The sequence below is a fragment of the Rhamphochromis sp. 'chilingali' genome (assembly GCF_963969265.1).
Source record: "Rhamphochromis sp. 'chilingali' genome assembly, chromosome: 8".
Taxonomy (NCBI): domain Eukaryota; kingdom Metazoa; phylum Chordata; class Actinopteri; order Cichliformes; family Cichlidae; genus Rhamphochromis; species Rhamphochromis sp. 'chilingali'.
The window spans coordinates 1063146-1086991 of record NC_137935.1 but is presented as its reverse complement, the minus strand read 5'-3'; the positions used below and the strand labels follow the sequence as shown (position 1 = coordinate 1086991).

The 23846-nt window shown below is 45.2% G+C and overlaps 1 protein-coding gene across 1 annotated transcript; it reads left to right on the top strand.

Moving 5' to 3' along the window:
• Window positions 1-2748: 2748 nt before the first annotated feature.
• On the top strand, window positions 2749-23521 carry ano7 (anoctamin 7). Its single transcript, XM_080888663.1, has 24 exons — window positions 2749-2812; window positions 3569-3673; window positions 12700-12754; window positions 12834-12961; window positions 13421-13528; window positions 13603-13739; window positions 13814-13871; window positions 14597-14707; window positions 14793-14958; window positions 15032-15122; window positions 15227-15323; window positions 15673-15816; window positions 15894-16031; window positions 17216-17314; window positions 17439-17541; window positions 18016-18127; window positions 18218-18272; window positions 19195-19292; window positions 19451-19602; window positions 19692-19897; window positions 20155-20297; window positions 21537-21627; window positions 21724-21843; window positions 21917-23521. The coding sequence occupies exons 2-24, from the start codon at window positions 3590-3592 to the stop codon at window positions 22067-22069; spliced, it is 2649 nt and encodes an 882-aa protein (XP_080744789.1). The 5' UTR covers window positions 2749-2812; window positions 3569-3589; the 3' UTR covers window positions 22070-23521.
• Window positions 23522-23846: the final 325 nt, after the last annotated feature.

Sequence of the window (23846 nt, the reverse complement as noted above, 5' to 3'; positions counted from 1 at the left end):
TTTCTCCTGGACTGAGGCAGCTCTGCATAGCTGCCGTTGAATTTGGTGACAAACAAACAAAGTGATCAGGAATATTTTGATAAATGAAATTTGCCCTAATCCGGTTAAAAGAAATTATATAAAGAATTTGAGACCGTGGAGGTTAAGGCGATAAGAAAAAAGTATATCTCACTTCCTCTTTCCCCTAAAGTAAAAGAGGTTCACTTTAAAGTCATTACTGAGGTTTATCCAACCAATGAATTCTTAAGACGGAAACTTCACTTAGATGTGAACGCCTGCACATTTTGTGAAGATGATATTGAAGGTCTGGATCACTTCTCTACTGTGAATCAGTGCACTCCTGGACTGACATGTGGAGCTGGCTACAGCTCAGGAGAATCCAGTTACCACATTTGACGGTGACTTGCTGAGAATGCAGATTTTGACCTGTTGATTAGGACGTTTTGTTCATGGGAAAATTTTTATTCACAACTGCAGATACTTTGAAGCTAAACCATGTATAAACATGTTTAAACTCTGGGCTAAATCGCTGAATAACAAGACAGCTCATAAACGTGTTGTTTTATTTAACGAGTTTAATCTATGTTAAAAAAGAAACCTCCCTATTTTATAATCATGACTGCCCTTTTCGTTCATGCTATTTTTTGCCTTTGGTTCAAATCCTTCAATGACTGGTCTTTGGCTTTGTGTTCATTGTGTTATTTTTTATTTTTTGGGTGTTTTTGTTTGTTTGTTTGTTTTCCTTTCTTGCTGTAACGCTCAACCGAGGATATTACATATTCAGATTAATGATGGTGCCTTGTATGTTATACTGTTGTTTGTAAATAAAGTAAAAAAAAGCTGCTCCCTGATTCACAGCAGCTCACTCCACGCGTTTGATTTGGCAGCTTTTACACCGTGCGCCCTTCCTGACCACAAAGCCATCTTCCTCCCAAGAACAAACTGGGATTGTTAGTCAGAGTGTGAGGTCATCGTTGTGTGATTTAAAAATCACAGCTGAGAGGACTGTGGCTGTTTCCATGCTGAGCAGGACGGCGTGAGCGTTATCACGTTCACGCTGTCAGCTTCTTCTCATCAGCTGTGCTGCGTGTGGAAAGTGAGGATATCACTGTTCACGTGTTGACATTAAAGCTGACTTTCTCTCAAGCAAAAAAAGAAGGAAAAGTAAAATGTAATTAATGAGTTAAGGTTTTATTTAATAAAAACCGAGCTGAGGATGGACCCAGCCTCGCTGGCAGGAGTCACGTCTGAGTGTGGACGTGAAAACTGAGCTCAGCTTTCAAAACATGAGTTCACATTGGAGTCATTCAGTGAAATTATTACTTAAAAAACACATGTTGTATTTTATTTGATGATGTGAAAGATATATTTGTGACAACATGTAAATAGAAAGAAAGAAAGAGGTAAATATCCAAATCAGTGTGAGCTCGCTGTGATCAGCCTTTAAGAGACGGGAAGTTTAGAGCTTCTGGTCTCAGAGTCAAACAGCTGCAGATTCTTCCTCCTGTTTAATCAGCAGCACTCAGGCTGCTTCCTGACTCCCAGTGACACCGTCTGTTTGTGGGAGGTGCAAACACAGCAGGTGGAGACTGACCTGAGTGCAGTGCAGCGGTGTCACCAGCAGAGGGCAGTGAGCGCAGAGTCCCCTCAGTATCTGTCCCAAATAAATCTGACACAGGGGGATGAATCAAATCACCCCTGACACACACACACACACACACACACACGCAGACACCAGGGCTGGACTGGGACAAAAAACAGCCCGGGCATTTTGACTAGAGACCGACCCACCAGGCATTAGAGGAGAAAAGCCACAAAGCCTTTGAATGAAAATGCTGCTGTGACAGTGATGTACAGTCTTGTTGGTATATTTATCATTTCTATACATTTTACGTCAGATAAAAACTTTGGTTGTAAGATTCAGATAATTATTTAATAAAAAATAATTAATTAATTAATTAAACATTAACATTAATTAATAAAAGCGAGACATTTTAAATGAGAATAAGAAAGAAAAGTGTTTCTTTGTGCCCCCCTCTCCCTGTTAATGCCCTACCTGCCCCCTGGCAACACTTTGCTAGACCCGCCCCTGCACAGTTACCAGCTGTCAGCTACATAAAAAAGGATCCTGGTGTTATTTGTCTCTCAGAAACAGATCATAACTTCAACTCATCCACGTGACCTAAAAGGTAAACCTGTTTCTCCATCACAGCTCTGATGATCCAGTAAGGACATCTCCTGGTTTCATCTTCATGTTTCCCTCTCACCACATATCCAAACCGATATCATGACCAGCAGCTTTACAGCTGTGGCTCCAGCAAACATCAGCTGATACTAGAAATTAATATTAAATAAATTCTAACAACAGCTGATCGAGCTTAAACGTGCTGCTGTTGTTTAGCGCGACATCCGCTGGTTTCCTCTTTCTGGCGCAAAGTGGGCGATAAACAAACAAGAGAGAAAAGCCGATCAGCTGATCATTGATCAGTTTCATGATTGAAGTAGAAACAGGGGAGGGAGGGGGGAGAATGAGAGGAGAAGCAGCACAGTGTCAGACCAGTGAGAGATCACAACGGGAGCTGTGCACGTGTTAATGTGCGCGCGGATGCAGAATATGGTGTGGCTTCTGTTGTTTCATGGCTGTTTTACGCTGCCAAGTTTGTTTTTGATGAAGAGGCGGAGGAGGGGCGTGGTTAACGGGATGGGCGGGGCCTCTCCTGAAGTCAGCTCGCCTCTACAAACAAGTTGATCAGCTGCTGAAGCTCCAGAGAGCCGCGAGCTCGCCTGAGGCCGTCACTGTCTGCGCGCACAGGTGAGTCGGACTGCACGAGACACCACACGTCATCCACCCAGATCCAATCGGTCTGATTGATCCCAGGTAAAATCAGGTCACAGAGAGAGGGAAGTCTGAATGCGTCAATACATAATCGATACTGTGATCAGTGACCTGTGATCGATACTCGGTGAGGGAGCTGTAACAGCTGTGAGCTCTGACAGCGTCACCCTGACGGACGGAAACGAGTTTTAATCAATGAACCGCGGAGCTGCACGCGCAGTTACACACACGGCTGGTAACCCGCCGTCAGCGCCGGTGAGGCCAGTGTTTCCATTGACATCGTCCAGTGGGATTAAAGTTATTCACGGTGACGCTGTGCAGAGTGCTGTGCTGTAAAAGTCACAAGTCCTTCACCTGCACAAACTTTCCATCATAACAGTGTTAAATGTATTTATTGTGTTATTCATGAGAGGAGCTGGGAGCAGACTGTCAGAACATTAGAAAACAATAGAAAACAAAGCTGCTTCATAGCTGCTCCGTGTTTAAGACCCTCACGATGTGATCGACCTGATAAACAGACGAGCTCATAAAAGAACGTCAGTCCTCTGCAGGATGTAGAGACTGAAGACCTGAACCACAACTGTCACTACGGTGTCATTGCAGTCGGTGACATCATGGCACAATGAAAATAACATTAAACGACAGGTGTGTGTGTGTGTGTGTGTGTGTGTGTGTGTGTGTGTGTGTGTGTGTGTGTGTGTGTGTGTGTGTGTGTGTGTGTGTGTGCAGGAGGAGGAGGAAGGTTTTGGGAGGATGAGGCGGAGAGGGGATCAGAGAGAGGATGGCACAACACTAATCACCATGGAAACCAGCCCAGAGAACAACTATGGCACCATGGTAACAGGATGTGGTCAATCCGATTATTAAGTGATGACGTGACGAATCCTACTTCCGGGTCTAAAGTAGTCTGCGTTTAATATGGCTTTTGTGTTGTTAACATGTTTAATGTTTTGTATTTTCTTCTATTTGATCTCAAAAAGCTCCTAAAACAGTCAGTGATCACTGTTGACCTCCCTCGGCTTTTATTTCCGCTAATCATTTATTTAAGCTCAGTTTTTAAAACCTTAGGATGTAACTACAGCCCAGCCCATGCAGCAGTATATTAATGACTAACCTCGTATTGTGGATGGATTATCTCAGTTGTTCTCCTGGCTGAAGTTTGGTCCTTTTACAGCATCCTGCCATGCGATTACATTTGTTCCTGACCACCGAGAATCCTCACGTTAACTTTTATCGAGTGGAAAAAAAGTTAGCTTGTTTATATTATGCTAACATAGCTGTGTCGCTAGCGGTCACGTAGCACATCATTATATACCAGGTAGCTCAACTTCAGTAACCCTACAAACGTCACTGCTGTTTAGTTTTCTGTCTTCATTTATGCTGGAAGTGATAACAGAGCTGTACGTTTGAATTTGTTTCCAAAACCCCGCAGTCAGGACATGCTATATTGTATTTAGATAGAAGCTAGCGAGCTAACTCCCTGCTAACTTCTAACTCCGTTAAATGTCATAAATTCCGTTTTCATGGATGCCTGGATGTTAAACTCAGTTGTTACACCTGGTAGAGCAGAACGCTGATCATTTTATTAAAGATGAAAGACTTTAGACAGTTTTTAACTCTCAGTAATGCCACAGTGATCGTTTGATATATGGACCTGCAGCGGAGTTTAGGCCCAGACACGGCTAGTGACGTCAGACTGAACAATCGGATTACTCTCTGATTGGATTGAAAAGTAAAATCCCTGTAGCTAAAAGATGCAAGTTGAAGTTTCACCCAAACGTGCAGGAAGTCGTCTGATTTCACTGTCGACTCTCAGAGCTGATGGCGGTAAAATGCGATTGTCCTCTCGTATGGTCAGCCTGGCTGCAGCATCACTGGTTACACCAGCAGGAGGCGACACACTTCGTTAGGGTTGTACTGGTCTCTGGTTTGGGCTCGTATTCTTGTAAAACATGGAGGCCATCAACGATCATCCAGGATGGTCTCATCAGTTTATCACAAACCGTTAGCCACGCCTCACTCCTCACAGCTGGTTTCAAAACTTGCAGATGGCAACACTGAGCATGCTCAGTTCACCTAAATCAGTGACATTACAGTATCTATGGCCACCTTTTATACTGTCCAGGGCTCATGCTGGACTGTATTCACAGTTCTCACTGCAAAAAAGGTGTTTAAAGCACAAACTTCAATACAACTGGATGGTAACTTTAGACTCCGCCCCCTTGTGATAGCTACTGCACGCAGCTCTAAACTGTGCTGGGCCTCAAACTAACAGAAGCTCACAGTTAGTGTGAAGACGGTTCCGCATGTCTGAGTGAAAGCAGGTGAAACCCGGAAGCTTCACCACAGCTTCGCTCTCTCTGCTGCTTTTTAATTAAACTGGGCTGCGGCAGGAAACAGGAAGTGCATGATGAGGAGAGACTGAGCGGCTCCACTCGGTTCAGCACTGAGTGATCAAACGGTTGATGTTTGTTCCGCTCTTGCTCTTGTGTGTCTGTCGTCGTCCTCATTAGCGACAATGGGGACGTGAAACAGCAGGAAGAGTGGCCCAAAGTGTTTAGGAGCCAATAAAAAACACGAAGCTTCCCGCTTCTGGACCAGTAGCAGCCCAGAGCCACGCAAACACGCCAGCGTAGCCTTTGGGAAGTGGCTACAGGTTTCACGAACTTCTCGAGAATCCTCGGAGCTGTTCATAGAAAGAAATTAGCTCAGTGACCATGAAACGTTTACCTCCATATCTCATTGTTACACGTATCATTAAACAAGATGAATACCGCAGTTACATAGAAATCATAGACACACATTAGCCTCCCCGCTACGTTTGACAGCCATGTGCTGACAGCTGAGGTGTTTGTCTTCACATCTGGGCTGCTGCTGTGAGTGTCGAGCTGTGATCAGCATTTTTGTTTTGGCTCTTGGGACTTTATAATACAGCCCACGGCTAAGAGTGCTGCTATTTTAGGATTAAGTGGGTTTTCCAGGTGCGTTACCTGATATCATGATTGAATTAGCATTACTTGCTGGTGGGTACATTAGAATAAGGAGGTAATAGTTCATGATTTTACCAGGAGGAAGGAATAATTCTGTAATTAACTTTAAGTACTGAGTACTTTCTGGGTATTTTAGCAGAAAAGCAAACAAAATGTTGTCATCTTACATTGTAAATACACTGTACTTTCAGGGGTGTGGGCCATGTTATGTAGTATTTTATTACACATATAACATGAAAATATGTGAAAAGAGCTGTTGTCCTTTTCCTCGTGAGGAGATAAAACAAAGAGCAACAAATGCAGGATCATGTGATCTTTACAAACACTTCAACCAGAATTTTCAGAAGTACAGAAAACATCAATCAATATATGTATCAATATATGTATATATTCATGTATGTGCAAATCAACAGGCTATTAGCCATGGGTGTTTTTATTTTATACGAGATGAAGAACATTGATTCTGTCAGTTTTTTCTCCTTCATGATGATTCAGTTTTCTGTTGGTTTGAAAGTTCTGTTTTGGATTCATCAGGAAAAGATTTCAGTCCACGCTGCTGCTCGTGCCATCCATCATATATCCATCCATCATCCATCCATCCATCATCCATCCATCCTATATATCCATCCATCATCCATCCATCCATCCTATATATCCATCCATCATCCATCCATCCATCATCCATCCATCCTATATATCCATCCATCCATCCATCCATCCATCCATCATACATCCATCCTATATATCCATCCATCCATCATCCATCCATCCATCATCCATCCATCCATCCATCATCCATCCATCCTATATATCCATCCATCCATCCATCCTATATATCCATCCATCCATCATCCATCCATCCATCATCCATCCATCCTATATATCCATCCATCCATCCATCCATCCATCCATCATACATCCATCCTATATATCCATCCATCCATCATCTATCCATCCATCATCCATCCATCCATCCATCATCCATCCATCCTATATATCCATCCATCCATCCATCCTATATATCCATCCATCCATCCATCCATCCATCATCCATCCATCCTATATATCCATCCATCCATCATCCATCCATCCATCCATCCATCCATCCATCTTATATATCCATCCATCCATCCATCATACATCCATCCTATATATCCATCCATCCATCATCCATCCATCCTATATATCCATCCATCCATCCATCCATCCATCCATCCATCATACATCCATCCTATATATCCATCCATCATCCATCCATCCATCCTATATATCCATCCATCCATCCATCCTATATATCCATCCATCCATCCATCCATCCATCCATCCTATATATCCATCCATCCATCATCCATCCATCCTATATATCCATCCATCATCCATCCATCCTATATATCCATCCATCCATCCTATATATCCATCTATCCATCCATCCATCCATCCATCCTATATATCCATCCATCCATCCACCCATCCTATATATCCATCCATCCATCCATCCTATATATCCATCCATCCTATATATCCATCCATCCATCCATCCATCCATCCATCCATCCTATATATCCATCCATCATACATCCATCCTATATATGCATCCATCATCCATCCATCCATCATCCATCCATCCTATATATCCATCCATCATCCATCCATCCATCATCCATCCATCCTATATATCCATCCATCCATCCATCCATCCATCATACATCCATCCTATATATCCATCCATCCATCATCCATCCATCCATCATCCATCCATCCATCCATCCATCATCCATCCATCCTATATATCCATCCATCCATCCATCCATCCTATATATCCATCCATCCATCATCCATCCATCCATCCATCCATCATCCATCCATCCTATATATCCATCCATCCATCCATCCATCCATCCATCCATCCATCATACATCCATCCATCCATCCATCCATCCATCATCTATCCATCCATCATCCATCCATCCATCCATCATCCATCCATCCTATATATCCATCCATCCATCCATCCATCATCCATCCATCCTATATATCCATCCATCCATCCATCATCCATCCATCCATCCATCCATCCATCCATCCATCTTATATATCCATCCATCCATCATCCATCCATCCATCCATCATCCATCCATCCTATATATCCATCCATCCATCCATCCATCCATCATACATCCATCCTATATATCCATCCATCCATCATCTATCCATCCATCATCCAGCCATCCATCCATCATCCATCCATCCTATATATCCATCCATCCATCCATCCATCCATCCATCATCCATCCATCCTATATATCCATCCATCCATCCATCATCCATCCATCCATCCATCCATCCATCCATCTTATATATCCATCCATCCATCCATCATACATCCATCCTATATATCCATCCATCCATCATCCATCCATCCTATATATCCATCCATCCATCCATCCATCCATCCATCCATCCATCATACATCCATCCTATATATCCATCCATCATCCATCCATCCATCCTATATATCCATCCATCCATCCATCCATCCTATATATCCATCCATCCATCATCCATCCATCCTATATATCCATCCATCATCCATCCATCCTATATATCCATCCATCCATCCATCCTATATATCCATCTATCCATCCATCCATCCATCCTATATATCCATCCATCCATCCATCCACCCATCCTATATATCCATCCATCCATCCATCCTATATATCCATCCATCCTATATAGCCATCCATCCATCCATCCATCCATCCATCCTATATATCCATCCATCATACATCCATCCTATATATGCATCCATCCATCATCTATCCAATATATGCATCCATCCATCCATCCAATATATGCATCCATCCTATATATCCATCCATCCATCCATCCTATATATGCATCCATCCATCCATCCATCCATCCATCCTATATATGCATCCATCCATCATCTATCCAATATATGCATCCATCCATCCTATATATGCATCCATCCATCCATCCATCCATCCTATATATCCATCCACCCATCCATCCATCATCCATCCAATATATGCATCCATCCATCATCTATCCAATATATGCATCCATCCATCCATCATCCATCCACTCATCCATCCATCCATCCTATATATCCATCCATCCATCCTATATATGCATCCATCCATCCATCCATCCATCCAATATATGCATCCATCCATCCATCCATCCTATATATCCATCCATCATCCATCCATCCATCCATCCATCCATCCATCCATCCATCCATCCTATATATCCATCCATCCATCCATCCATCCATCCATCATACATCCATCCTATATATCCATCCATCCATCATACATCCATCCTATATATCCATCCATCCATCATCCATCCATCCTATATATCCATCCATCCATCCATCCATCCATCATACATCCATCCATCCATCCATCCATCCATCATACATCCATCCTATATATCCATCCATCCATCATACATCCATCCATCCATCCATCCATCATCCATCCATCCATCCTATATATCCATCCATCCATCCATCCATCCATCCATCCATCCATCCTATATATCCATCCATCCATCATCCATCCATCCTATATATCCATCCATCATCCATCCATCCTATATATCCATCCATCCATCCTATATATCCATCCATCCATCCTCCATCCATCCATCCATCCATCCATCCTATATATCCATCCATCCTATATATCCATCCATCCATCCATCCATCCTATATATCCATCCATCATACATCCATCCTATATATGCATCCATCCATCATCTATCCAATATATGCATCCATCCATCCATCCAATATATGCATCCATCCTATATATCCATCCATCCATCCATCCATCCATCCATCCATCCATCCATCCATCCTATATATGCATCCATCCATCATCTATCCAATATATGCATCCATCCATCCATCCATCCATCCATCCATCCATCCTATATATGCATCCATCCATCCATCCATCCATCCTATATATGCATCCATCCATCCATCCATCCATCCATCCTATATATCCATCCACCCATCCATCCATCATCCATCCAATATATGCATCCATCCATCATCCATCCAATATATGCATCCATCCATCATCTATCCAATATATGCATCCATCCATCCATCATCCATCCACTCATCCATCCATCCATCCTATATATCCATCCATCCATCCTATATATGCATCCATCCATCCATCCATCCATCCATCCATCCAATATATGCATCCATCCATCCATCCATCCATCCATCCATCCAATATATGCATCCATCCATCCATCCATCCATCCATCCATCCATCCAATATATGCATCCATCCATCCATCCATCCATCCATCCATCCATCCATCCATCCATCCATCCATCCATCAATCAATAACACATTAGCCGTGTTAGCCCTGCTGCTTGTGCCCTGCTCTTTATTTACTCTTGTGAGCAGGAGAGTGAGAACAGTCCTTATCACATTTTATTATTTAACTTGGACAGCAGAGCAGCCGTGGTGCATAATAAAAATGTAAAAAGGCTAGATTAAACCACTACAGTAGTAAATTAATTTAGAGTATAATTATTTTCTTGTATTTTCACCTCCTTATTCTGAGGTGTTTCTACTGGTACATGTTTGTAGGTAAATGCCATTTGATTTGATTTGACTGTAAAGCAGGTAAAACGTGATTCCAGTGGAATTCCACGTGTGGTCGTGGGCCGTCTGAGTGCTGTGGCATTTTTCCACAGTTATGCAAACAGTGGGTTTGTGGTGACAAGTTTACACACGTGAGTCGGCTAATGTAATCAGAATCAGAATCAGAATACTTTATTGATCCCTGGGGGAAATTATTTTTTGTTACAGTGCTCCATTTTAAACCAACATTAAGACAAGACAGACAATACGCTAACTAAGAATAGTACAATATATACATATATATACATACATACATACATAAGTCACTTATAAATAAATATTTGGAAAAGAAACATGTGTAGTTGTAGCAGCAAACAGTGTGTTAAGTGGATGCGTTGTACAGGGAGATGGCCACAGGCAGGAATGATTTCCTGTGTCGTTCAGTGGTGCTTTTCGGTAATCTCAGTCTCTCACCGAACGAGCTCCTGTGACTGACCAACATGTCATGGAGTGGGTGGGAGGTGTTATCCAACATTGTCTTTATCTTGGACAGCATCCGCCTCTCCGACACCACCTTGAGGGAGTCCAGCTCCATCCCCACAACATTGCTGGCCTTACGGATCAGTTTATTAAGTCTGTTGGCATCTGCGACCCTCAGCCTGCTCCCCCAGCATGCAACAGCATAGAGGATCGCACTGGCCACCACAGACTCATAGAAAATCCTCAGCATTTTCTGGCAGATGTTGAAGGACCTCAGTCGCCTCAAAAAATAGAGACGACTCTGGCCCTTCCTGTAAAGTGCTGTGGTGTTTTTAGCCCAGTCCAGTTTATTGTCAATGTGTACTCCAAGGTATTTATAGTCCTCCACAATGTCAACACTGACCCCCTGGATTGAAACAGGGGTCAAGTGTTTCCTGGTCTTCCTGAAGTCCACGATCAGTTCCTTGGTCTTTGCCACGTTGAGCTGCAGATGATTCTGCTCACACCACGTGACAAAGGAGTCGACCACAGCCCGGTACTCTGTCTCATCATCCCTGCTGATGCATCCAACCACCGCAGAGTCATCAGAAAACTTCTGAAGATGGAGGTCTCTGTGCAGTGGCTGAAGTCTGTGGTGTAGAGGGTGAAGAGGAAGGGGGAGAGGACAGTCCCCTGTGGTGCCCCTGTGTTGCTAATCACCTTGTCAGACACACACTGTGGGAGACGTACATATTGTGGTCTTCCTGTCAGGTAATCAACAATCCAGGACACCAGAGAAGCATCCACCTGCATCGCTGCTAACTTATCACCCAGGAGGGTCGGCCTGATGGTGTTGAAAGCACTGGAAAAGTCAAAAAACATGACCCTCACAGTGCTCGCCGGCTGGTCCAGATGGGTGTAGACACGATTGAGCAGGTAGATGATGGCGTCCTCTGTTCCGAGACGAGGCTGATAAGCGAACTGAAGGGGATCCAGATGTGGTCTTACTATGGGTCGCAGCTGGTCCAGGATGAGCCTTTCCAGGGTCTTCATGATGTGGGAGGTCAGTGCCACGGGCCTGTAATCCTGGGGGCCACTGGGACGTGGCGTCTTTGGTACAGGGACGAGGCATGATGTCTTCCACATCACCGGGACCCTCTGCAGACTCAGACTCAGCATAAACAGTTTATGAAAGACTCCACACAGCTGGGGGGCACAGGTCTTGAGGACAAGGGGACTCACTCCGTCTGGTCCAGCAGACTTGCCTGAGTGAAGTCTCCTCATTTGCATCTCAACCTGGTATTGAGTGAAGGTGATGGGTGGGGGAGGGGTGTCAGGAATCTCAGCACACAAGTGAGCACACAAGTAAACTCCGTATGAATAATTCATAAAGTCGGCACGTCGTCTCTGTCCCACAGAAATGAATGGATCGGATGCCTCATAGATAAAATGGTCTTTGATTGATTGGATTGTACAAACAGTGTATCCTCTCCTTCCTTGCCTGCAGAGACAAACATGGCAGAGCATTGTTCCAAAACAGCGTTCTCTCCTTCAGAACCCTTCTAAAGGTGCTTGTCTCCACTCCAGGGCCTGCCAGGCTCCATGAATAACTCTGATCATCAGCAGGATTCAGTCCTTTAAGCCTTCACTGGAAGTCTCACAGTTTCCTTAGAATTACAAACTCTTAGTTTCAGGAAGCTTTTTGAAAACAGACCCTGCTCTTTGATTGTTTTCCTCTAAATTCAGTCTGACAGGTTTTATTATTTCCCAGAATGCAGTTCAGCCTGAGGATGGGAATGTTTTCAGTGATGGATCGACTCGAGTCGGTGAGTAGAAAACAAAATCATACCGTTCCAAACGCAGCGTGTTTAGCAGACGAATTAAACCTGTGATCCTCTCGGACAGACTTTGTGCTGGTGTGGGAGGAGCCAAGGAGCATGCAGGAGGAGAGCATGGGTGTTAGCCCCGCCCACCGCCGGTGGAGGGAGGAGTTTCTGAAAAGACTGAGACACTCTGGACTTCTGCAGGAACAGGTAAGCTAAACAAACACAGGTGAGTCTGCAGGTAAGGCAAACATGGAGGAAGTGAAACTAAACTGTCACATGACCCACATGCCACCTTCACTTTGGATATCAGGAAATAAACAACAGACATTATATAGACAATAACAGACATAATTGTATCATTGGCTTACTGATGATGTGCTTCTATGTGTTTCTGTTTGATGGATGGAAGCTAACCAGCAGCTAAATGCACCTTTCAATCAATCAATCAATACTTTATTTATATTATAGCTCATTGAAAAGACCAGAGGTGCTCCAAAGTGTTTCTCAATAGTAAAATATGAAATCAAATTTATTACATATGGGTACAGATGCATAGAGTACAAATACATTTCCAGAAAATAAACAAAGCACTAATTAACCCGTGAGTACTAGTTATGATGTTGAAAGGAGGTGAAGGACGCTGAGCTCTTTTCTTCTTCTCTGCAGAAGGAGGTCCTCCAGACAAAGAAGAGGATCTGTTTTGTCCTCCTCAGCGCTCCGTGGAGCGTGCTCTGTTACTACGCTGAGGAGATCAGCCTCAGAGTCCCACTGCAGGTAAAGCCCACGTCCTCTGCCGCCGTCCTCACGCTCAGCAGCCATCTCACGGCATGTCCTCTGTCCTCCTGCAGGTGGTCACCGCCCCCATCGTTAACTGGTCCGAACAGATCCTGTCCAAGCTGTCTCTTCCCAACCTTATGTCCCAGGACGTCCCCAACCCCCCGCCCGACTACTACACCTGCCAGTTCAGGACCAACAAGCTGGAGAGGTACAAACACTCAGGACCTGAGTCCCGTGTCACCCTCATCCTCCTCCTTCACTCTCCCTGTTTCCTGCCTGCAGGTTTTTGGGCAGCGACAACAAAGACACGTTCTTCAAGACGACCCAGAGACACCAGGTGGTGAGTGAAGAAAACAAAACGGTCTCGAGGAACTCGTGGCCGTGCCGTGCACTTCACTGTGGTGCATGTAGAAATGAAAACTGAATGTTTATGGTGTATTTTAGGATAGTTTGACTATTTCAGAGGACAAATCCAGAACAGAGAAACAGACAAATAAATGTTAATATTTCAAAAAATCTTTAAACAAAAATACACAAACCAACATCTAAGAGTTTTTAACCCAAAGAACCTGAAAGTGTGAATTTAAGATTTCTTGTGCTGCTTCATTAATGACACAAAACCCGAGCAGACGGGAACTGTGTGTTTGGTCGTGTTGGGAAAGTTTCCAGTGCAGCTTCAACAAACTGAGCTGAGAGCGAGCTGCTCTGATTGGCTCAAAGGCAGAAATACCAGCGAAGCAGATCCAGGATGTATCGGTCAACAGACGGATGCTGGCAGCGGCAACGCCTCCTCCTCAAACAAACTCGACAAACACACACACACAAATGTCCGTGTGTGTAGCACTTTATTTTATGAGTCTGTACTTCCTTAACAATCCACTGAAGTTTCCTGAAAACAACACAAACATGTTTCTGTGGTTCTGAGTGGAGATGGCTGTGGTGTTCTGCAGTGTCCTGGAGGCTCTGTTTCTATTAATGCTAAAAGTTTCACGGAAACAAAGTTTCAGCCCTAGACATGGTTATGCTAGCTTAGCTGAGTCCCTTGAAACCCTCGTGTCCCTCTAGCTGTACGAGATCTTAGCCAGGACTCCATACGGTTCGGTGAAGAACGGGGAGGTGGGCGTCGACCGTCTGCTGAACGAGCAGGTCTTCACCGCCGCCTACCCGCTGCACGAGGTGAGATGTGCACCACGAGCCTGGTCTGAAGCTGCTGTGATTCCCAGACTGAAGCCCAGGCTGATGTTTGATACCATGTTTGCAGGGAGATTATCAGCTGCCGACCCCCCCGGTCAGTCCCCAGAGTTTAAGCCTGAGGCAGATCCTGTATGCTTACTGGGCCCAGTGGTCCTGCTGGAGACGCTACCAACCTCTGGACCACATCAGGGAGTACTTTGGGGAGAAGATCGCACTTTATTTTGCCTGGTTAGGTAAATATGAGGAAAATACCTCCGATGTTATGCCGTTATTTGGTGACAAGCGTCTCACCGTGTCTGCATGCAGGCTTCTACACCGGCTGGCTGCTGCCGGCGTCTGTCGTCGGGACGGTGATCTTCCTGATCGGGTTTTGGCTCGTGGCCACCGACGTTCCAGCGTGAGTACAAACTCATCGTCAGCGTTCATTTTAAAGCAGTTTGTGAGGACATGCTCACTCGTCATGGTTGATGCACCTGTGGTGATCTGTGTTTGAATTTGTAGGAACGAGTTGTGTGGTAGCGGAAACAGCTTCATCATGTGTCCGCTCTGTAATATCTGCTCCTACTGGAACTACTCCAGCATCTGCGTCACCTACAAGGTACCTGCCACCACCACACCTCTCACATTTATTTAAATGTTTCCGTTCTCTGGGAAAACACAGGGCGAGGCAAAGCAGCCATGTTCCTTATTCCAGCATATATTCATGCATCACTCATCTCGCTGATCTCTGTGAGATGGATCGTGGACGTTTCTTCAGAGGTTTCTGTTTCCTGATACGTCGCCTGGCAGATTAATAGTTGGGCAGTTTAAAAGTGGACAGCAGTAGACAACTCTGTCCTCTGACCTCATCAGGTCCTCTGAGCTAAATGTTTGGAAACCAGCACAGGCTGATGTTACTGAGCCATCTGTGTATCCACCACTCTGAAAGGCTGCTTGTGTCTCTGCAGGCAGGTCTGCTGTTTGATAACGGAGGAACCGTTTTCCTCAGTGTCTTCATGTCTCTGTGGGCCATCACCTTCCTCGAGTACTGGAAGAGAACATGTTCATCTTTGTCTCACCGCTGGGACTGCTCCGAATTCCAGGACATCGAGGTGCGAAGCCGTCGCTAAGTTAACCAGGGGATTGTTTCGGGAGGTTTGTGAATTTGTGAATTTCACATCTTTGGCAGGAGCGACCTCGTCCAGAGTTCACCGCCATGGCACCGATGACCATGAGGAACCCGGTGACCGGAGCGGAGGAGCCGTATTTTCCTGAAAATAAGCGGTTCAACAGAACTCTGACTGGCTGCATGGTCATCATCATCATGGTGAGTCTCCTGAAGTCCTCGTTGCCAACACAGTCTAACACGCACGTCCACCCGATCTACGGTCACGGCTTCCACAGGTGTAAGATGATTATTGCGTGATGCCAGCAGAGGGTAGCGTCGTTTCCCACAGTGGCCCCTCCCCCATCCTGCTCTGGAGCTGGCATTCACTCCCGCCTCCAACATGTGAAGCAGTTCTTGTTTGGGGGTCAGCGCTGACATCACTGTGATGGAAAGGAGCTGCAGGTTGGAACCATCAGGGACTGTGGGTGATGCTAATTCAGATTCTGTCCAGCCTGTTATAATGTGGTCTCCATCTATGACCACAACTCCAAAGAAGTTGGGACACTGAGTCAAACACAAATAAAAATATCATGCAGTGATTCGCAAATCTCACAAAGTCTCGTTTTATTGCCAGTAGCACATGTAGTGCTTAAACTGAAACACATCCTGTTGGATGTGATGGAGAACAGAGCACCTTGAAGCCACATGTGACCAAGATGGACAAACGGCGCCGTCTCCTCTGGGCCAAAACAGATCTGAGGTCAGACACATTCAAACATGGACGCCGAAGCCTTGGGCTGAAGAGGAGAGCTAGCGTTCAGCTGGGGGGGGGGGCGTCAGTGTCCATGGAACTGACAGCTGGCACATCTGGAAAGGCTCCATCAGTGCTGAAAGGTGTAAAGTGGTGTTAGAGCAACATCTGCTCCATGCAGATGTTTCTCAGGAAGGTCTTTGTGTTTGAGCCGGACGACGCTGAACAGCAGACTGCTTCTATAACAGCCTTACGGCTTCAAAAAATCACTTCCCGATGTTTTTATTCACATTTACAGCCTCAGTGGTGACAAAGATGTTAACACCCACCATCAGCTGTACGTTAGACGAGCAGCAGGTCTCCTACGAGCTTTCTGGCCTCACGTTTCTTCTGTTAGCACATTTATGTTTGGGTTTGCTGCAGAGGAGAAAATTAGCCAACCTGAAGCAGCTGCTGTTGCCTGTGTGCATGTTAGCAGGTTCATTAAGTTCATGATGTCATGCTTGACAGATCCATATCTGGCCAATGAGATTTCTCTCCCATATGCTAACCAGTCAGTGTGCATCTACATTTATGAATCTGTCTGTGTCTCTACCTTAAATGAAATCAGGTGTCAGTGGATAAAAGGTCTGAAATGACTTCTTCCGCGCAGGTCGCTGTGGTGTTGATTTTTCTCACGGCCATCATTTTGTATCGCACCATCCTCAGCATCATCATCTACAAGTCAGAGTACAGCTTCTTCAGCTTCTCTGTGAGTAAGAGGCAGCTCGCCTGCCTTCACCTGGGTCCACAAAGCTTAACCGAGGACTGCAATATCACTGACGCCATCACACCTGTCTGTGTGTGTGTGTGTGTGTGTGTGTGTGTGTGTGTAGGCTGGGAGAATAGCCAGTTTCTCAGGGTCAGTGTTGAATCTGCTGGTCATCCTTCTGCTGTCCAGGATTTACACCGCCCTGGCCCACATCCTCACCCGCTGGGGTGAGTCTCCCTCCACGTCTCAGCCTCGTTTAAAGAAACTTTACACATTTTCATAAACTGTAGAATTCTGTGAAGATGTCTGATTTTTCTGAGACCAGTTTATGAATATTTTAGGAAGTCTACTTTTAGTTGATAACAAATAACAGCTGCTAACGAGCTTTTACTAAGTAATCTTGGTTTTTCATTTTCACCACTGTTCAGGTAAAAATAGACAAATTTAATTTGGCGCCATGATCTTCATTTCATCTGAAGGTGTGTGTGTGTGTACTTGTTTAGACATCTTTGTGGGGACCAACAGTCACTTATGGGGTTTGAAGCATTTTTGACTCAAAATGTGGTTTTAGTGTCAGGGTCAGGTTATGGTTAGGATTAGGCATGGTTAGGGTAAGCAGCTGGGATAAGCATTATGTCAATGAGATGTCCTCACTAAGATATGAAAACGAGAATACGTGTGTGTCTGTATGTTGCTGTCAGAGATGCATCGCACTCAGACGAAATACGAAGACATGTTCATCCTGAAAGTTTTCGTCTTCCAGTTTGTTAACTTCTACTCGTCTCCGGTCTACATCGCCTTCTTCAAAGGCAGGTGAGAGCCAGCGCAGAGCAGGCTGATCATTGAACTGATGGACTCGCCTCGGCTGGTTTGTAAAACCTGCTGATTGGTTGTTTGTTTCAGGTTCATTGGCTACCCTGGAAATTACAACACTTTGTTTGGAGTCCGCAACGAAGACGTGAGTTGATGATTGTGGTCATGTGATGATGATGTGACGATTACAGAGAAGTTGTCATGCGCCGCGACGCGCGTGCACAAAAGGGTCCAGACGCAGACTCAAGCACAAGCAGAAAATGACACTTTATTATAGCAACAAAAACCAGAACCAGAGGAGCAAAACGAGGAACTAAAAAACCCGGGGAAACAGTGACGCGAGGAACCGTGGGAGGCTGCAACAGAAAGGGGAGAAGATTACCAGGGAGCCGGGAAGCGGGGCAAACGCATCAAGACTGAGTTAGACTAGTTGGCTTACAATTAGAGCGGGACCGTGGGAGCTCGGGAGGGACGTCCGTGAGAAGGGAATCCGTGGAGGTAGTGGATGGGCCAGATGACGCACCAGGTGATCCAACTGGGCAGGAGGACGGGCAGGAGGACAGGCAGGTGGCAGACGTTGAACGCCGGATCGAAACCTAGACACAAGTAGGCAGATTTAACGCAGCTCCAACGAGATATTAATGCAACGCTTTCGCGGGAGTCTAGTTGCCACAGAGAGGTGATTAACGGGCTGACGTGGAGCCTCCGTCAGTGCCGGGCTAAGTAGCTCTTCGGGTAATCACCCCGATGGAGAGCAGGTGTGCCGGTGATGGCCCAGCCCGGGGGTGTGGCTACCCGAGCATCACACATTCCACACGCAGGACCACGGACCGTGACAGTAGCATCAGATCTCTGCATGGAGACCTTAGGTCAGACACAGTTTTTCAATGATGCTGTGAGTGCTCACAGACCATTTCAAACAACTGCTTTCCAAAGTGGGACATAAAGCACCCAGAGCAGCATGTGTGAAGTTATAGTAGGGTACCTGCTGATCCATCAGCTGAGCTGCTCGCAGCTGCATGAATAGATGAACCACTAAACTCCGCCTCTCTGGCTGTGTGTTACAGTGTGGAGCAGGTGGATGTCTCATTGATCTGGCTCAGGAGCTGCTGGTCATCATGGTGGGAAAACAGCTGATCAACAACATCCAGGAGTTCATTTCCCCGTAAACAGACACACACAGATACACAACAAAGTGCACGAGAACAGACTGCATCCTGGTGCCAGTGTCTCTCACAACAGTGATGCATAACGCACAGTTATGTGGATTTGTGTCACCGAGCGCAGTCTCGCTTTGCAATGATGTGGGCTCGTTACTTGCAGGAAGGTGAAGTCATGGTGGCAGAAGAGGAAGCTGAATCCTCAGCTGAAGGAGGCGGGACAGGAGGCCCAGAGGCAGGAGGAGGCTTCTCCCTGGGAGGCAGACTACCAGCTGCTGGTCTGTGAGGGACTCTTCAGCGAATACCTGGAGATGGGTGAGTCCCAGGTTTATCCTCACATCCTGGGAGACGTAGAGTTTCATACGAGTCTGGTCTTCACTGTAAATCCTCCTCATCCTTCACAGTGATTCAGTTTGGGTTCATCACCATCTTCGTGGCGGCGTGCCCCCTCGCTCCTCTCTTCGCCCTCATTAATAACTGGGTGGAGGTCCGTCTGGATGCTCAGAAGTTTGTGACTGAATACCGTCGCCCGGTGGTAGAGCGAGCTCAGGACATCGGCATCTGGTTTCCCATCCTGCAGTTCATCGCACACATGGCCGTCCTGAGCAACGTAAGACTGTTTTGGTGTTTTACGTATGGACGAACAGGTAACGCTTGTGGTGTCCTCGGATCAAAAATGGTCCCTAGGTGAATGGCAAACAAGCATATGCGAATTCCAACCCCGCCGATGTCACTCTCACCTGTTTGGCTGTAAAAGCCCAATTTGTATTTCCAAATTTAGCTCAAAACATACGTTTTGTTCGCACCACAACCATAAATCATGAGCCTATAAATGAGCCGCCAACGAATCTGGACTTGTATTTTCAGGCGTTCCTCATAGCGTTTACGTCATCCTTTGTGCCTCGACTGTACTACCGCTACACCAGAGACAGCACACTCAGTGGCTTCATCAACTTCACTCTGGCTACATCACCGCTCAGCTACCAGCAACAGCACAACACATCCTGCAGGTAAGCATCTGCACCACAACACCATCACCGAGAACCGCATGGGCCGGCTGAGCCCGGTCGGGCAGTTATGGACTTCATTTGAGCACCAAAACAGTCTCAGTCATATGATCATACAAGACCAGGCATCTCAGCAGCTTTGAGGTTGGGCTCAAAAGTGAAATGTCAAGTTTTCAAAGAAAGAACTTTGATTAGAAACTAAATCTAAAGCACGATAGCAAAGTGTCCCGACTGTTTTAACTCCACGTCAGTAGCCACATCTTTGTGTGCCTCACACTTGTGAGCTCATCACTGCCAGGTCAACACTTCATCTTAATACATCCTCTGTGGTCATTAGCCACGTTATAGACTCTTCATATGGCACATAATGGAACAGGAATATCATTTATATGTAGATGCACATCTCCCCTGACCAAGTAATGTTTGGGCTCAAACTGGGCTCTGTCTAACATTACGTTCAGCTAATGTGGGACTGGAAGTAGATTACATTAGACTTACTGGTCCCACATGATCACAACACAGTGGTTGTCATGATCAGAGTTCGTGGAGGTCACGATGGACCTGCCCAAGCTTAAAATGGGTGGACGCCTTTTTTCTAGATGTGTTTTCAATGAGATCCAAAGACAATTCAGTTTTATTTACACAGCGCCAAATCACAACAACAGTCGCCTCAAGGTGCTTTATACTGTAAGGCAGACCCTACAATGATACATACAGAGAAAAACTCCACAATATGACCCCCTATGAGCAGCACTTTGGCAACAGTGGGAAGGAAAAACTCCCTTTTAACAGGAAGAAACCTCCAGCAGAACCAGGCTCAGGGAGGGCGGTGAGATGAGGAAGACAGGACAAAGACATGCTGAGGAAGAGAGACGGCAGACAACTTTTTACGTTTTTATTTGACAACCTAATCTTGACGTCACCTTTCATTTAACATTTGGTCGGTAGGAACAAAATCCTGAGGACAAATTTACTGCTGCCGTTAATGCTGTAGAGGAACCAGAGAGCGTCTGAATGTTTACTGCAGCTCATTTTAGTTATTCTGCAAATTTAAAATGCTGGTGGCGTCATAATATAGTGGTTTACAGCTCTGCGGTTAAGTCCCAGCAGGAGACACAGAGCCTTTGTGTCTGAAATGTATCGGGAGTGAAACTGTGCCACGTGAAATCGTCGAAGCTACCTGCTGTGAACGAGTAGCACAGTACCTACTGCAGGCGATCGACGCGTCGTTATCGTCCACAGGTATTGGGCTTTCAGGGATGAAAATGGTGAATACCTGCCAGAGTACTTCCACCTCCTCGCTATACGGCTCGGTTTCGTCATCATCTTTGAGGTCAGTGTCTCTCAGACTTCACTGAACCCCGAGCGGTCTGTGAACTGCTGATCGGCAGTCCGCACATTGAAGACTTGTCCCATTTTTCTTCCTCAGCATGTAGTCTTCTTCATCGGCCGCTTAATAGATTTGATGGTTCCTGATGTGTCCGAAGAGGTGGAGATGAAGATAAAGAGGGAGCACTACATGGCTAAAGAGGCTCTGGCTGAGAACCAGGTATCAAAGTTAACAGAGTGTCACATGACGGTTTGTCTCGCAGTTTGTTTACTATCGTGTTCTATGCCTGCAGTCTCTGGGGAAGACCATGATTCCTGGGAATGGGGAAGCCCTGCCCAGTGAACTGCGACAGCGTAGATCCAGAATCTCTCCACAGGAGAGCGACCCACCGTCACCGAACCTGGAGGAGATCGCAGAGGAGACTGAAGCAATATTCAGCTCCTAGGACGAAGCTCAGGTGGACTTGGGCTACAACACCCAACGCTCGTTTTTAACCACTGGCTGCTTATCACTGTGCCTGTCATCAAATAACTCTTTAACTGTAACTTACTATTTTCAAAACTTGCCATGTTTGTTGTAATTGAAGTTTCTGAGTTAAATGCTAAATGTTGCTCAGCAGCACCTGATGGGAGGCAGTTAGCGACAGCGCTGTAACATGAGCTGGGCTTTTTCATGTAATGAACATTTGGATATCTGTTACACATAAACTTATACATATCCAATAGGGGTGCAGCGATACTCGTATGGATATTGAACCGTTCGATACAGTGCTTTCGGTTCGGTACGCATATGTATCGAACAATACAACATTTTTAATTTATTTTATCAACTTTCCTTCTGACGATGCTGTCTGTGTTGAGCGCTCAGTGGATCTGCGCTCGACAGTGCAGCCTAGGCGGAGTAGTCGAACGCAGATTCACTGAGCGCAGGGCGAGCTAGCGAGACAGAAGTTAAGCTCTCCTTGCAACATGGCAAATTGAACCTCCCCCACCCTCATTCAGATCTGGCGTTTGGAACTATTTTGGTCTTCATGTGACGTATGACCCTGAAGGTAAGCGCGTCATGGACTAAAGTAAAACAGTATGTTGGATGTGCCATGCAATGCTCAATTACATGGTGGGAGCTAGTGTGTTAGCGCAGTTAGCTCGTTAACGTGTTGACACCGTCCAGCCCCACGCACGGGGCGAACCGCGGTAGCTGGTTAACGGAGATTTGCCGTGTTGTGGCTTTAACGTCATTTCAGATTAACGCTGACAGCACTAGTGGGAACACAACGAATATGACTGCACATTTACAACGACATCATCCTCGTGCAAAGACAAGTGGAAGCAGACAAAAACAAGCAAGCATGCTACAAACTTTACCCGAGTCATTTAGACAGCTGTTAGCACAGGATTCTCCTTATGGGGACCTGATATGTTTAATATGCTGCTGAGAATATAGTCCAGAAGAAGCGTATAGTAGAGCTTTTATTTTGAAAGAGCCATTTCTCTGTAATAAACTCTCTTTTCCAAAGATGAGTGATTCCTCGATCAGATAGATTTATTTTTTTTATTACTTTGTTGTTTCAGCAACATTAAATTTAAAAACTGTACTTTTGAGTTAAAATATATATTTAAAATTTTAATAAATGACAAATTAAAAAGGCATGAACATTTTTTGTATCGAAAAAATATCGAACCGTGAATTTTGTGTATCGTTGCACCCCTACTATCCAAACACTTTACGGATGATTACAGAATCATCAATGCTGGCATGAATTTCACTGTGGATGAGGTAGCTTCTCTCACACTGTAGCTGAATGTGCTGTTTATGTGTATTTGAATGCTTAGTCAGATATCTTTTGTAGTTTAGCTTCTACTGATGAAAAGTTTTAGTTTATTTTCTAATAAAAATTCATGGCCAAGAAGATTTACATTATTTTTGGTATTTTCCATTTTTTTCACAGTTTGTTGTTTGTTGTTCTGTCTGTGTAAGCTCAGCATGAGGACCACTGATGAAAGTGGTGATTAGATGTTCAACCATATCCTCCTGCAGAAGAACAGGCCCAACAGCAGCTACCTCCATCAGCAGGACATCGCCCCACAAAAAATATTTGAGGAACATTTTTCAGATACTCGTGTGATCAAACCTTTTGCACGATTGGATCTGCTTCCAATATTCCAGATCTGACTGAGCACGAAGAGGCCCGAACGACCCATCATTTACGACGTGTTTCCCAG